The sequence below is a fragment of the Heteronotia binoei genome, chromosome 8, assembly GCF_032191835.1.
Source record: "Heteronotia binoei isolate CCM8104 ecotype False Entrance Well chromosome 8, APGP_CSIRO_Hbin_v1, whole genome shotgun sequence".
In the NCBI taxonomy this organism is placed as follows: domain Eukaryota; kingdom Metazoa; phylum Chordata; class Lepidosauria; order Squamata; family Gekkonidae; genus Heteronotia; species Heteronotia binoei.
Genome location: NC_083230.1, coordinates 105114448 through 105129231, shown reverse-complemented (window position 1 = coordinate 105129231; position 14784 = coordinate 105114448). Strand labels below are relative to the sequence as shown.

At 43.7% G+C, this 14784-nt stretch overlaps 1 protein-coding gene across 3 annotated transcripts in view; it reads left to right on the top strand.

Annotated features, from left to right (window-relative positions):
- Positions 1 to 14784, top strand: part of MICAL3 (microtubule associated monooxygenase, calponin and LIM domain containing 3) — a 172517-nt gene that overhangs the window by 43337 nt on the left and 114396 nt on the right. For 2 of the 3 annotated variants that reach the window (XM_060245797.1, XM_060245795.1), the window contains exons 17-18: positions 9271 to 9457; positions 13616 to 13704. In XM_060245797.1, the coding sequence (XP_060101780.1) occupies positions 9271 to 9457; positions 13616 to 13704 (276 nt within the window). Of the gene's footprint in view, positions 1 to 8382; positions 8491 to 9270; positions 9458 to 13615; positions 13705 to 14784 lie in introns of all 3 variants that reach the window. The other variant, XM_060245796.1, reaches the window with a different exon arrangement.

Genomic DNA, 14784 nt, shown 5'->3' with positions numbered 1-14784 from the left:
AGTCCAATCCCCTGCACGATGCAGGAAATCCACAAATACCTCCCCACCCCACCTCGACCCCATGCCCACAATATGGCAAAAAACCTCCAGTAAGTTAGACTGCACATCCGCACACGTTGAAATTCCTGGCTAAAGCTGATCAAGGAGAGAACAGCAGCTCTTGGGACAATTTTACAGGGAAATATACCCACAATGGAGTCCTTTGTCACCCAAAATTAGATTTTTTCATCTCCAGATCACTAATGCCTTGTGATTCACTTGCTCAGTTCAGGCATCCTGGGCCTGGCTTTCCAAAGCATAGTTTAATGATCAGGAATGCCCTGTGGGCTCGTGAGCTCTTTCCCTGTTGAGCTCTTGCACTCCTTCCTTTCCTCTTACTTTCCTCCTTAGCGATTACTGCGGCATTGGAACTGGTGCTGCTACAATGACTGCTAACTTGAATTTGCCTTCATGCTAAAGAGTTTTTTAGAGCAAGCTATGCTTAGTGGTGCAGAGTGGTAAGCTGCAGTACTGCAGTCCAAACTCTGCTCATGACTTGAGTTTGATCCCAGCAGAAGTTGGGTTCAGGTAGCCGGCTCAAGGTTGACTCAGCCTTCCATCTTTCCAGGGTCGGTAGAATGAGTACTCAGCTTACTGGGGGTAAAGCGTAGAAGAAGAAGACTGCAGATTTATACCCTGCCCTTCTCTCTGAATCAGAGAGTGGCTTACAATCTCCTATATCTTCTCCCCCCTACAACAGACACCCTGTGAGGTGGATGGGGCTGAGAGGGCTCTCACAGCAGCTGCCCTTTTAAGGACAACTCCTTTGAGAGCTATGGCTGACCCAAGGCTATTCCAGCAGCTACATGTGAAGGAGTGGGGAATCAAACCCAGTTCTCCCAGATAAGAGTCAACACACTTAACCACTACACCAAATTGGTTCTCAGATAACTGGGGAAGGCAGTGGCAAACCACACCATAACAAAAGAAGTCTTCCAAGAAAACATCACCCCAGAGTTGGAAATGACTGGTGCTTGCACAGGGGACTACCTTTACCTTTATGCTTAGTTGTAGCTGTGCTGACTATGCTGTTCAAATGTTGTGGTAAACATAGTCATTGCTAAGCAACAACGGAGGGGGATTCAAGGGGAGAAAGAGGAGCAGATAAACCTGAAGATTGCTCCCAGTTGCTGGTGCAGTCTTGAAGTGGGTCACTGTCCTCAACAGCTACTACAGGCTGGCAAGAGATTCATCCTTGAGGCTTCTTAATCACCCGCACTGGAAGTCAGCATGTTGGTCTCCCATCAGCTCTTTCCATCACTGAGTTTAGGGTGGTTGTAGAGCAGTCTGCACTGGGAACAAATGCTTGTTTGCTGCTTCACTTTGAGAATGTGACACAAGCCACCATGTTGCTTTGTATGTTTTATACTAAAATAGGAATAGTTGCACCTGTGTTTCTAAGCAGTTTGCTGAATGACAAGGTGTCTGCTAAGGCTCATGTAATTTCAGCCTGAGTTAATAGGAAGTGCTTCATTTGTGGTATTGCCTAATCTTTTAAGAGAAACACATAGCATATGTGTTGTCTGTGGAACCAACTGCTGCTTAAAAAAACAATCAAGCTTTTAAAATATGCAGTCTCTTACCCAGCACTAATCTTCAATGGAAAATAAAATACTAAATCAGGCTGTGCCCAGAGAGAGCTGATTTTTGTATTCCTCTAAGATGTCCATAAGGTTATCACATCTGGGCTAGAACAACTTTTTGGTTGGAAGACTTTGTCAGCTTTGGGGAGGAGGGTTCCCCATCTTTCTTTACTGGCTCTGGCTTTTGGGCAGGAAGCAGAATTTGGGACAGCTTCGCAGAGCTCTGTCTTTCACAGAGTTTTAAACTCTTGGTTTTTTTTCTATTTTTTTCTCATTTTGTTAGTGAACATATGAACATATACTGAATCAGACCCTCGGTCCATCAAAGTCAGTATTGTCTACTCAGACTGGCAGTGGCTCTCCAGGGTCTCAAGCTGAGGCTTTTCATGCCTATTTACCTGGACCCTTTTTAATTGGAGATGCCGGGGATTGAACCTGGGACCTTCTGCTTACCAAGCAGATTCTCTACCATTGAGCCACCATCCCTCCCTAAAAAAATAAGATATTGGATTTATATCCCACCCTATACTCTGAATCTCAGAGTTTCAGAGCAGTGACAATCTCCTCTACCTCCCCCCCCCCCGCCACACACACAGCAGACACCCTGTGAGGTGGGTGGGGCTGAGAGGGCTTCCACAACAGTTGCCCTTTCAAGGACAACCTCTGCAAGAGCCATGACTGACCCAAAGCCATTCCAGCAGATGCAAGTGGAGGGGGGGGGGGGGGAGGAATCAAACCCGGTTCTCCAAGATGTCCACGCACTTAACCACTACACCAAACTGGTTCCTGAGGGGGTTGGGTCTGAGGAACATAAAAAAGAAATTAGAGATGCCCTGAAAATTCCCGTGAGGCCTGTGATGACCTGTTAAGATCCCACCCGCCCCCCGGGTAAGACCTCACAGAGTGGTCTATAAGGTCCATTGGAAATGAAAACTGAAATAGAAACAAAAATCAATAGACTTTGGGAGAGCTACATATACATAAAAACTCCCTCAGTTAAGACTGTTACTAACAGGAGGCTCTAATAGTCACTGTAGTACTTAAATAAATAGCCAGATTTTCTTCCCCCCAGCCAGTACTTTCCCAGTTACTGATAGATAGAGAGTGGAGTTGCCAGTTCCAGGTTGCAAAATTCCTGGAGATTTGGGGGTGGAGCCTGGGAAGGGCAGGGTTTGGGGAGGGGTGGGACCTCGGTAGGGTATAATGCCTCCCTCCAAAGTATCCGTTTTCTCTAGGGGAACTGATCTCTGTTGCCTGGAAATCAGTTGTAATTCTGGGAGATTTCCCAAGTCCTAACTGGAGGCTGGCAAACCCCTAAGAGCGATGCTCAGATTTATCGTGCAGCTTCTTTATGATGCTTGCTGACTTAAACTGCTTTGTAGTCTTCCCTCTCCTGCTGAGATGCACTACCGATCCCCTCCCAGGCTAAGCTACAGCTCTTCTAGGAGTTTATTAAAATGTTTGTATTCCTGCCTTTTCTGGTGGCTCAAGGCAGCTTAGAAATCATCAGGGGTGGAATTCTAGCAAGAGCTCTTTTGCATATTAGCCACATACCCCTGATGTAGCCAATCCATCAAGAGCTTACAAAAAAGAGCCTTGTAAGCTCTTGGAGGATTGGCTACATCAGGGGTGTGTGGCCTAATGTGCAAAGGAGCTCCTGCTAGAATTCCGCCATTTGAAATCATAATTAAAAACATTCCTGTTTTTTTACCAAAAGAGCCCTGGCTTGAAGTACTTCACACCTCTGGCTCATCTCCTCCTGTCAGCCTATAGTCCTAACCACACTTTTCTGGTAGTAAACCCCATTGACTAACGTGGGACTGAGTAGAGTTGCTCCTTTATTATTGTAAAGCTAGAAAAAAAGGACAGCCAGGGTCTGTTTCCCGCCATGCGTAGGAGCTTTGTTTCTGCAGTTTGTAATTTCCTCTTTTTTAAGTTGGTTGATTAGTTTATCCTTCAGCCGTTCATTCATACTGATAAGACGGAGCAAGTGAATGAGAGTTTTCCTGCTCTTCCATTTTTTTGGCCTGGGAGGAGTAGGAACTCCCCCCTCCCCGAACACTATAAAGTCCGAAAATTGACGCAAGCAGGAGGTAACCCTGTGCCAAATATAAGGACTGCCTCATGGACACCTAAAAGAGTGTTAGTCTACAGTAAGTAAAAGCTTCCCTTTTAGGTTGAAATTACAGGAGACTAGAACTAATGGATATTGCAGGTTGTCTGAAGGCTCATCCCTGATTTGGAGAACTCAGTTGTACTGTTAAAACTACTGGTTGGTCCACTGAAAATCATGTCATTTGCCATGTTTCTCATTCTGCAGGCCCAATTTGACTTTTAATATCCTGCATTGCTTTGAGATGGCCCATATCTGAAACAGCAACAGTACTCAACTGTTGTCATTCACACCTATTTATTCAAACAGTAGCAGTTTACTCTTCCCTTAACTTCAGCAATAAGTATTCCAGTTCTGTTGTGTCTGTGCTGCTACTTGTTGAAAATACGCTACAGCTGATCTGTCCATTTGAGCCTCTTTTTCAAAAGCAGCTTCACCCATAACCAGTGCAAGGGGCTCAACTCAAGGGAATGCCCCCCCCCCCCATTCCATCTCTGGAAGGGAGAGGTTCTTTTATCATTTTGCAATTACCCCCAGAGAAAACCGTAAATTACAGCTGGTTCTTCACTAGTCATTTAATATTGGACTTGATTGCTGGCAAGGTGCAAACCTCAGAGTGCTGGGCATTGCAACAAACAGGTTGAGTTTCCCATAAGAACATAAGAGAAGCCATGTTGGATCAGGCCAGTGGCCCATCCAGGCCAACACTCTGTCATACAGTGATGAAAAAACCCAAAAACACCAAATGCCAGCAGGAGGTCCATCAGTGGGGCCAGGACACTAGAAGCCCTCCCATTGTGCCCCCCCAAGCAACAAGAATACAGAGCATCACTGCCCCAGACAGAGAGTTCCAACAATAGGCTGTGGCTAATAGCCACTGATGGACCTCTGCTCCATATGCTTATCCAATCCCTTCCTGAAGCTGTCTATGCTTGTAGCTGCCACCACCTCCTGGGCAGTGAATTCCATGTGTTAATCACCCTGTAAATGCATCCTTATTTAGATGTCATAATGGAGCATTCTGTAGTTCAGTGAAAGTATATGCCTTGCATGTAGAAAGTACCTTCTGAAGATGATCTGGGAAGGTAGGTCAGTGATTTGACTCTAGTAAAACATTACAGAATGTGCTAGTTCTAATAACCTTGAACATCTGGGCTTTATAATATAATACTGTCCAGGCTGAATTGTGAGTTCAGCCATAAAATGACCGACTCTTTATAGCATTTGTCATCCAAGTGTCAAAAGAGGTGAGGAAAATTGTACAGGTTATTAAAACATTTTTAAAGGTACTCCACAAATTCTCAAATCAAAATAACTGACTCAAATATTTGATGAATGTCAACAGTCTGTAATGTGGGTTAGTCATGCCTGCCAAAACCTCTCTGAAACAAATTCCATCTTGTTATGAAAAGGCAGCAAGGAACAGTACCTGATGCTAGGATTAGTCAAGGATAGTACCTGATGCTAAGATTGCATAGAAAGTCTTTCTTCTAACATATGCCAATCTTGTCTCCAAAGAAGACGATACATGAATCAGGGCCTGCCCTGTTATTCTCATACTCCAGGAAGGTCCACATAGGAGTAGTCACACCTGTACTATAGAACAAGACTGTTTAAAGCTTTTAGGCCAAAGCCCCGGGACCTTGAACTGGGCCCCGAAATGTACTGGTAACCACAGGAGATATAGTTGAATAGTTCATTTTGATTGCATTTTGGCTGAACTCAGTTTTACAAATACATCTACTCTTTCTGCAGTTAACAGATGTTGCGCATTTCAATTTATTTCATGTACTGCCTGAAGAATTCTGTTGAATTTACAGGACTTTGTGTTACAGGATCCCAGTCCTTATTCACTTCCCTTCATATTTTGGGTTTGATGCTCTTTCTGTCTTTCTCCTCTTGCAAAAAAGAACTTGGACAAAATAATTTAAAAGCAGCATAAATAATGGCAAAATTAATGTAAACTGGGAAGGACAAGTCAAAATGAAAGTGCAGAGCATGCTGCTGAAAGTGTCAAAGTAAGCATTAACAATTTATTTAAATAGTCTGAAGTTGGATATGAGCCAGGAGTCTGGTTGGACAGTTAGATAGCAGAGTACTAAAAGGGTATCTGAAGAAGGATAGGGAGACTACAGATAAAGTAAGTGGTTTCTTTGCATTGTCCTTAACACAACAGAAATTGGAAATGACACCCAGGCTTTATACCACATGAGTTGGTGAAGGGCATCTGAAGAACTAAGAAACATGATCATTACACTCTCATTAGTCCAACATCTCTCCCAAGCAAACTAATGAAAAGCAGCATTAGAATTGTTATACAGGTAGAAGAACAACCCTTGCTAAGGAAGAATAAGCATCAGGAAGAGACCGAGGTATTAAAATGGCCTTGAGGCAAGCCAAGCTGATCAATGCTACAATTTAATGTTGTGGGTCTACTTGCCTATGCAGAATCAGCAGTGAGCATTTGGTCACTCAGTGCTGTCTTCTACAAGCTGGTGGCTATGGGAGGAGGCAGTGAATGAGCTGGTACCATCATTGCTGCTGAAACTAAAAGCTCCAGACCACTTCAGACTGAGTGATCAAGCAATCCAGTGTCAAATGAAGGCCAGTTTCATTACAAAATGATGCATGCTGGGGCAAAAAGAAATCAGTTTTACATGGCTGAGAGGAGACATAACAGGTGCTTGTACAATTTTGAATATTGTGGAGAAAGTTCTTAGAAAACAGAATTTATTTCAAAAACTTATGGCCCCACTCTCCATATACTTACTGTACTAAAACTTGGGGCCAGCTAACAAGATTGATAAGCAGTAGATTCGGGACAGAGAAAATAACATAGTTCCCATGATGCATACTTTGGCTGCTACAAGTTGTGGTCATGGCCAGTGACAGTTTTCAGGTGGTGATTAGGCAGATTGGTGAAGGACGGGGCTGTCAGTGGCTTAGTCCTGATGGCAGAAAGGAATTTCCATGTTCTGTGGCTGAATGCCTTTTAATACCGGTTGTGGGCTGTGGCTGGTGTAGAGGAATATTATCTTCTCACCCAGCTGGTGAGCTTTCCAGAAGGACCACATTTGGAAACAGGATTTTTTAATTTATTTAACTATACCTTGCTTTTCTGTATTCACGCTTAAGGCGTAGTGGGGAAAAAAACAATGCATGCAATAATAAATCCCATATTAACCCTGAAACCAAGCTCCAATCAAATAAAATCAACAGTAACAGTAAAACCAAGTGAAACCAGCCAGTAACGCTTCTCTGTGTGTGTTTCAAGTTTATTTCAATTTATATCCCGCCCTTCCCACCGAAGTGGCACAGCATGGCTCACAGTAGGGGGTGGGGGGAGATAATCAATGATGGGGATTTCTCCTAAATTTGTCTGATTCTTTAAAGACGTTGTAGCCTAGCTTTGGAAGAAGTTTAGTCTCTGTGCCAGGTGAAGGGAGAGGGCAAAGGTATTCCACAGCTTAGTTGCTGCTACTAAGAAGGCCCAATCTTTCCTTACCACCCACCTTAGCTCTGAAGTTGGGGGCAGTATTGAAGCTGGGCTACAAAGACGAGTGCCATGTCTATGTAGGTAAATATGGGAAGATGCTGAACCAGGATGTTTCTTTTGTCTGATCTACCATAACAGCAGCTAGTGATTCATTCCCATTTCTTTTGAGTCTCTGGTAGCTAGAAGCCAAGTACAAAAGCTTATTGATCTTGTTCTAATGCACTTCTGTACAAAGTAGATTGGCTTATGATAATAGATACAGCATGTGTTGCTGAAAGGTTCTTCGGCTCGCTTTGTCAGTTTGGGGTTCTGTTTTCTTCAAAGTGGCCATGCAGCCTTCCTTCAGCTTCCCTGTTTCATGTGCTTCGGGGATGGGAGGATGCTGGCTATGTGGGGAGGTGCAAAATTGGTGGCTGGACCATTTAATGTGTACCCTCCCTAATGTGTAATGTAATACTATTTTTGTGTGGTGTTTGAATTGTGCTTATTGATCTCTAAGGGATATTCGTTAATTGTCCTTCAGCATGGATGTGAACATGCACTAATTTAGAACAATTAAGTCTCCTTTCTTTCTGTACTGCTTCTTCCAAGGCATCTGCAGTCTCTTCAGACTAGAATTACTCCGGGGGGAAATCAGTGTTTATGATATCCGAGCATATTGGTCTCTTTCTAAACCAATGTGTGTATCTGTTCAGATATCTCAGTGTACCCTGTCACTCTTGACTTATTAGCATGAGAAAGTCAGTGGCTCCTAAGCCAGCCTCTCGGTTGCTGACCTAGAAGAGAAAAATAGGGTTGGAAGAGGTAGTTCTTTGACATGATGCTCCTTGATTTTTCACCTTCCACTTTTCAAACTGGTTCTCTGACCCCATTTCCCAATGGTTTATCAGGATCTTAGTGTGGTTAATGGCAAACTGTTTTAGTTACCTTTACATGTAAGACTGCCACGCCAGTGATTGCTGACATCACTCGTTTTGCTGTTACCACCAGTGCTTGCATTGTCCATGGTCTTGGCATGGTTTGAGCCCTCTCTGCACCTTTCAGCCATTTTTCTTTCCTCGTTTTTTATCATGTGTTTAAATTGTTTCTCTCTTCCCTCGTTTTTTCCCCTGTGTTCCTTCTCCACCCGCCCCATTGCCCTCATCTGGTAGAAGTATATAAAGATGTACACAGGCGGCGTGAGCTCATTGGCTGAGCAGATAGCCAATCAGCTTCAAAGGAGAGACCAGCCTAAAACCCTTCTAGGCAAGAAGGAACTGGTAAGAGAACAATGTGCAGAAGGTGGTGCGTGTCTGTGACTAGAAAATAGATGGCTCTCCCTTAGGTTTTCTCCTGTGCTGCTGCGGAGTCCTTAGTTTTTCCTTGATGTTTTCTTAATGATAGCTTGAAGATGAGCTCTTCCTTGCCTGTTCTTCCATCTGTACTTAGGAGTTCTGAAAGCATCTTGACCTATAAAGTTACCAACAAATATGAGAAATAAGATGGGGGAGACTGCTCTACCCTCTCAGTGTTAGGTAGTGGCTTTGGAAGTTATTGGGTGGCACATTCACTTCAGAATGGTTATTCAGGGCCTAACTTCAGCAGTGATTTTGTACCCTGGACCTGGGGAAAGGGCTACTGTTACGCCCTTCGTGTAATCCTTTCTGTGAGCAAAGTTGCTTTTTACTTCTTATCCCATCCTCCCAATTGTTCTGTGAGGTAAGTTGTCATTCCCCGTTTATAGACGGGAGGGGAGTGAAGACCGAAAAAGAATGACACACAATTTACATCCATCTACCCTGTGCTCTCAGGCTCCTTGTTTTCAGTTGGTCAAAAGCTACAGTTTATGGAGTGATCTTCCTGGCTGACCTTTTCTCCCCAATAGCTGAGCCTTGTGAACTATCCGTAGGTGCGTGTTTGGCATTTGTGCTTTTGCCTGGAGCAGCATCAGAGCCCCCTGCAAGTTTGAGAATTATCTTGATGTAAAGAGGTGACACTGCCACAGCAGTGTGAGTGAGCTAATGACTCTCTAAGGTCTTCCCTTGTCCCTTCTGCTGTAGGGTTCATTGAAGAAAGAATTCCCCCCAAATGTGGGTGGCAGCGACGTCTGCTACTTTTGCCACAAGCGTGTCTATGTGATGGAAAGGCTGAGCGCTGAAGGGAAGTTCTTCCACCGCAGTTGCTTCAAGTGCGAATACTGCGCCACCACCCTGCGTTTATCATCGTATGCCTATGATCTGGTGGACGGTAAGCAAAAGTTGCCTTTTGGGGGTTGCAAACCCCTTCAACTTTGACATTAGAAATATGCTGAATGAGATAAGACAACATCCTTATGGCTGCCACAGGGACACGCTGCCGTTTTGTGATTTTAAAATTCCCCAAGGGCCCAACAGTAGGTTGAGGACTCTTGTTCCTCACCTCTCTGCTCCTTATCAACTTCCTTCCTCCATGGCTGTTTTAGCACTTTAAAAGGTGCCCGGGAGGGCGGGGTGACAAGAAGAGCAACACGCCGCCTTATGATGTTTTGAAATCACCTCAAAATGGCAGTGGTAGCCCCAAGGCAACCACAAGGATTCAATCACATCCTGTTTGGCCCTTAGATGTACATAGATCCTTGGTACACTCAGAATTTCACAACTTCCTCCATTTCAAGTACATCATCCAAAGCTGCTGCACAAAATGTAGTCATTTCATTGGCAATGAATGTTGGTCTAGAATGGATCTGTAGCTGGTTGAAGTAGGGGTCAAATTTGAGAACTCTCATATGATCTTGAGTAAGAAACCCCTTTTCGTGTGCATCGGTTTTTTTAATAACAATTATGTGGTTCTTCTTGGTTTTGGCCAGTCTCTCTTGCTAGTCCATTGTATGCAAATATGGTCTAGCACAAGGATCCACAACATGGTGCCTGTGCATTCCATGGTGCCTGCCAGGTGTTTTTAGGAGATGGGTGGGCCCCAATAGAGCTTTTGCCCAGCAAGGCTTCTGATAGGCTAGGAGTGGCCAAACTTGCTTAATGTAAGAGCCACATAGAATAAACATCAGATGTTTTGAGGGAAGGAAGGAAGGAAGGAAGGAAAATAGATGGGAGGAGGAAGAGGTGGAAAGAAAGCAACTTTAAATGCTTTCTCCAAGCTGCCAGCAGGCTTGGCTTGGAGAAGTGATTTAAAGAAGAAGAAGAAGATATTGGATTTATATCCCGCCCTCCACTCCGAAGAGTCTCAGAGCGGCTCACAATCTTCTTTACCTTCCTCCCCCACAACAGACACCCTGTGAGGTGGGTGGGGCTGGAGAGGGCTCTCACAGCAGCTGCCCTTTCAAGGACAACCTCTGCCAGGGCTATGGCTGACCCAAGGCCATTCCAGCAGGTGCAAGTGGAGGAGTGGGGAATCAAACCCGGTTCTCCCAGATAAGAGTCCGCACACTTAACCACTACACCAAACTGGCTCTCTCTAAAGAAAGAAATGTCTTCTCCAAGCCAGCTGACAGGGTGGTAGGGGCTTTGAGAGCCACATAATATGTGTGAAAGAACCACAGTTTGGCCATCCCTGTGATAGACTATTGGAGATTTGATTGGCTGTGCAATTTTTGAAACAAATCTTGCTTTGACAGCAGCTGCCACACCACACCATAGTACAAGGATCTGCATTGTATTACTGAAGTCTGGCTATGTCAATCATTTCGTGGCTGGCTCCGCCTCCTGAAGCAGCAATTTTGTTGTTGTGCCCACCAAGCTGTATCAGAATTCCCATGTGTGCCCACAGGCTCAAAAAGGTTGGGAACCCATGGTCTATGAGATGCCAGGGCTCTCAAGCAATATATTTGAATGTCTATAGATAATACCCTAGGATAACAGGAAATGGGGGGAAATAATGCATTAGAACAGTGCAAATAAATGGAAGGTGCTGTTGCCACATAGTATTGGATTGTTTGGCATCTGTTATTTATAGCCAGTTCATGAACACAGTTGACATTCTCAGGTTCAAGGTAACTAAATTTAAGGGTATGAAGCTCTTGTCACAAAAGCATAAAGTGAGTTTTCACAATAACAGCAGAATGCACAATGAGCAACGAGTTGCGTGTCTAGAGAGATGCTATAAAACTCTTTATGAGGGAACTTTCAGAGGGAAAAGAGTATGAGTTTTGTGAGTCACTGCTCACTTCTCCTGAAGAAAGCTCATACCATATCACAAACTTTGTTAGTCTTTTAAGGTGTTACTGAACTCTTGCTCTTTTCTACCTCTACAGGCAAGACTAACCCTTCTTGATATGTCTCAGAGAGGAAAGGTGAAAGATTATCCCTTTGTGCTCTGATAAGCAATGCTCAAATCAGGGTCTTCCTATATTTCAGGCTTTCATTCTTTGTTAATGAGCCTAATGACAGGAAGATTTACAAAGCTTATTGCAATATAAACATTCATAAGTCAGGCAACATTTTCTCAGACTCCTTTATAACCAAGAATTATAAGAGGAGGGCTAAGAGATGCCATAGCAACAGAGAGATCTGTTGTAATTCCTCTTGTAAATCATACAGATGTGAGTTCTTGTGGAAGGAGTTGTTGCTTATAATGAATTGTGAGAGAGGTCAGAAGTTCCACCCTCTCACAGGGCCACAGAAAGATCTAATCAGAACAGTAATAAATTAGTTCTGAGTGGGTATAGAAGAAAGGCAGAGTAGGATAAACAAAAGGTCTAATCCAGAAAGCGCAGTGTAAAACATGCCAAAAAATTAAACATCTGTAAAGGATTGCAGTTTGGTACAATATGATAATACAATTATGGCGCAATAGGGAGAACCAGTTGACATTTCTAAGGGGGGGGGACCTACTGCACTATTAACAGCTGTCGTGCTGTTAATAGTGCACCATTAGTGTTAATAGTGCACCATTAGTTTCTGATTAAACTGGAAGCCTTGTGGGTAAGAGCCTCACCCTTCCCCCACTTTCTAAAAGCACTTGGTAGGCACCAGGAAAGATGTTGGCCGGCACCATGTGCACACAGGCATCGCTTTGGGAACAAGTGGCGTTGGGCAGCATTCCAGCTGAACCCTACTGGCTGCACCCCACAGAAGGATGTTTGTGAAACTCAGCAACTTTTTGGCACAATCTTGTACAGAAAATAAAATTAGGTGCTAAAAAAAATTCTTGCCACTCAGCATAATAACAACACCAGTAACAAAGTAATAGAATGGGATTGTTGACACATAATAGCATATATTGCATTAGGGTATGAGTAAGTGGACGGGCCCATGATGTTATAGGATATGTTTTGTCTTGTTAGGAGTCATCAGTGTGAAACTTCTGACCCCCTGTCATGCTATAATATGTTGTATGTGTTTCTTGGTTCAAATGCAGTTTTCACATCCTGTCTTCTCTGTTCAATGTGTATGAGAGTTCCAAGATTATAAAAAGCCAGACTGGGATGCTGTTAACACTTCTTTGCATCCTTGGACTTGGCCACTGCAGTCATGAATCATAGAGTTGGAAAGGACCACCCACAGTGTCATCTAGTCCAACCCCCTGCACAATGCAGGAACTTTACAAATACGTCCCCCTAAATTCACAGGATTTTCATTGCTGTCAGATGGCCTTCTGGCCTCTGTTTAAAAACCTCCAAGGAAGGAGAGCCCACCACCTCCTCATGTTGAGAGCCAGAAACTCTTCTGATTTAATTTCAACCCATTCGTTCTGGTCCTGCCTTCTGGGGCAACAGAAAACAATTCCCACACCATCTTCTATAAGATAGCCCTTCAAGTACTTGGTGATCATATCACCTCTCAGCCACCTCCTCTCCAGGCTAAACATCCCCAGCTCCTTCAACCTTTCTTTATAGTACTTGGTCTCTAGACCCCCTCAGTGAAGCTGCCCTTGAAGTCTGTTTAGAAGATTCAGTAGAGAATCTTGTTGCACCATATCCCTGGTTTCATTAGTTTCATTTGCTGCTGTGTTATGTGGATAATCAGGCTAACATCTGATGGATTTACAACTAGATATCACCTGGGCTTGGCCTTTGTACATTGGCAGGCAGTGGTCTGTTTAGAGTTAATCCTCGGCCTTTTCCTCTCTGCATTCATTCTTGCCTTTTCCACCAGCACTTCTGCCAGATTTTCATGTGATACAGTCTTTGTTCCTTACACAGTGCTGCTTTGTTAGTGTGCAATACCACGCAAGTTTTCCCGGGGCTGCTCTCTGATAGCTGATTGGGTGTTGGTTAAGTACTGTCAGGCACCCCTATGGAAGATGCATTATTTTCTAGGAAGGAAGGAAGGAATACACTTGAATTGAAACTTTTTGAACTTGGCAGTATCAGAGTAGAGCAAGTGGAGACTGCAAAGCATCTGTGGCATCTCACAAGTTTGGCGTTTTTGGTTTCTTCCCTATAACTCTGCCTTTTTGTTCTCTTTGTAGGGAAATTCTACTGCAAGCCTCACTACTGTTACAGACTTTCAGGTTATGCACAGAGGAAGAGACCTGCAGTGGGTCCTTTGTCAGGAAAGGTAAGTTGCTGCTGACGTTTTACCTGTTTTGATGCCTTCCCTTGGGAAATTAATGGAGGGTTGTTCTGAGATGGGGTGCAGGGCAGAAAGAGAGAATTTCCTTGAATCACGTAGATCTTGCCTGGCTCATGAGCTCACAGGCATTTGAGTCCAATATGTGATGAGAGATCGTACTAAATCTACATGGAGGTCAGTTTAGATGGAACATCAAAAAGTTAAGTTTCTGCCTCTTCCGCTTGTCTTGCAAAAGACTTTCTCTTTCATAAATTACCAAAAGGTCCATAATCAGTAATCTCTTGCTAGTGCTTTCCACTCCAAAGCAGAATTGGAAACATAGTCCCTATTATGGCAGGATAAGCATTATTCTTCCAGTTGAAAGTGAAGGAGGAATGAGCTAGCAACAGGCACGTTCTCCATCCGGTCTTCTCTGCAGAAATATTTATGTATGTGCTGTCAAGTCGCACCTGACTTATGGCAACTCCAGCAGAGGACAGAGGTGGTTTTCCATTGGCTGCTTTATACTGAATCAGATCCTTGGTCCATCAAGGTCAATCAGACGCTTGGTCAGACCAGCAGCAGCTCTCCAGGGTCTCAGGCAGAGGTCTTTTGCATTAGCCAATGGCTGATCCTTTTAACTGGAGATGATGAGGACTGAACTTGGGACCTTCTATGTGCAAAGCTCTTCCTCTGAACTACAGTTTCCCCCCTGGATATATTAAGAAAAGTGTCTTTCCTTGCTTTTGAAAAAATAAATATATGCTCACTGAGAACAAAGTGGGAGCCAAGTAGCATCTTTAAGACCAACCAAGTTTTATTCAGAATGTAAGCTTTCGTGTGCTCTAAGCACATTTCATCAGATGAGGAATCAGGTACAGTGAGCAGAGCTACATATAGCTGGTAGGCAGTGGTTTAGAATGCAAAATGGCACAAATTTAAGATCCAATGTCAGAATAGTAAAATTAATAGCATAATAAAATTAGCAAATTGAGCAAACCTTTGATCTGGGTAACATGAGCGTGAGAAACCAATAAAACAGTAACATGTGTGAATGTCTGTTAATCACTCTATTGTTATCAGCAA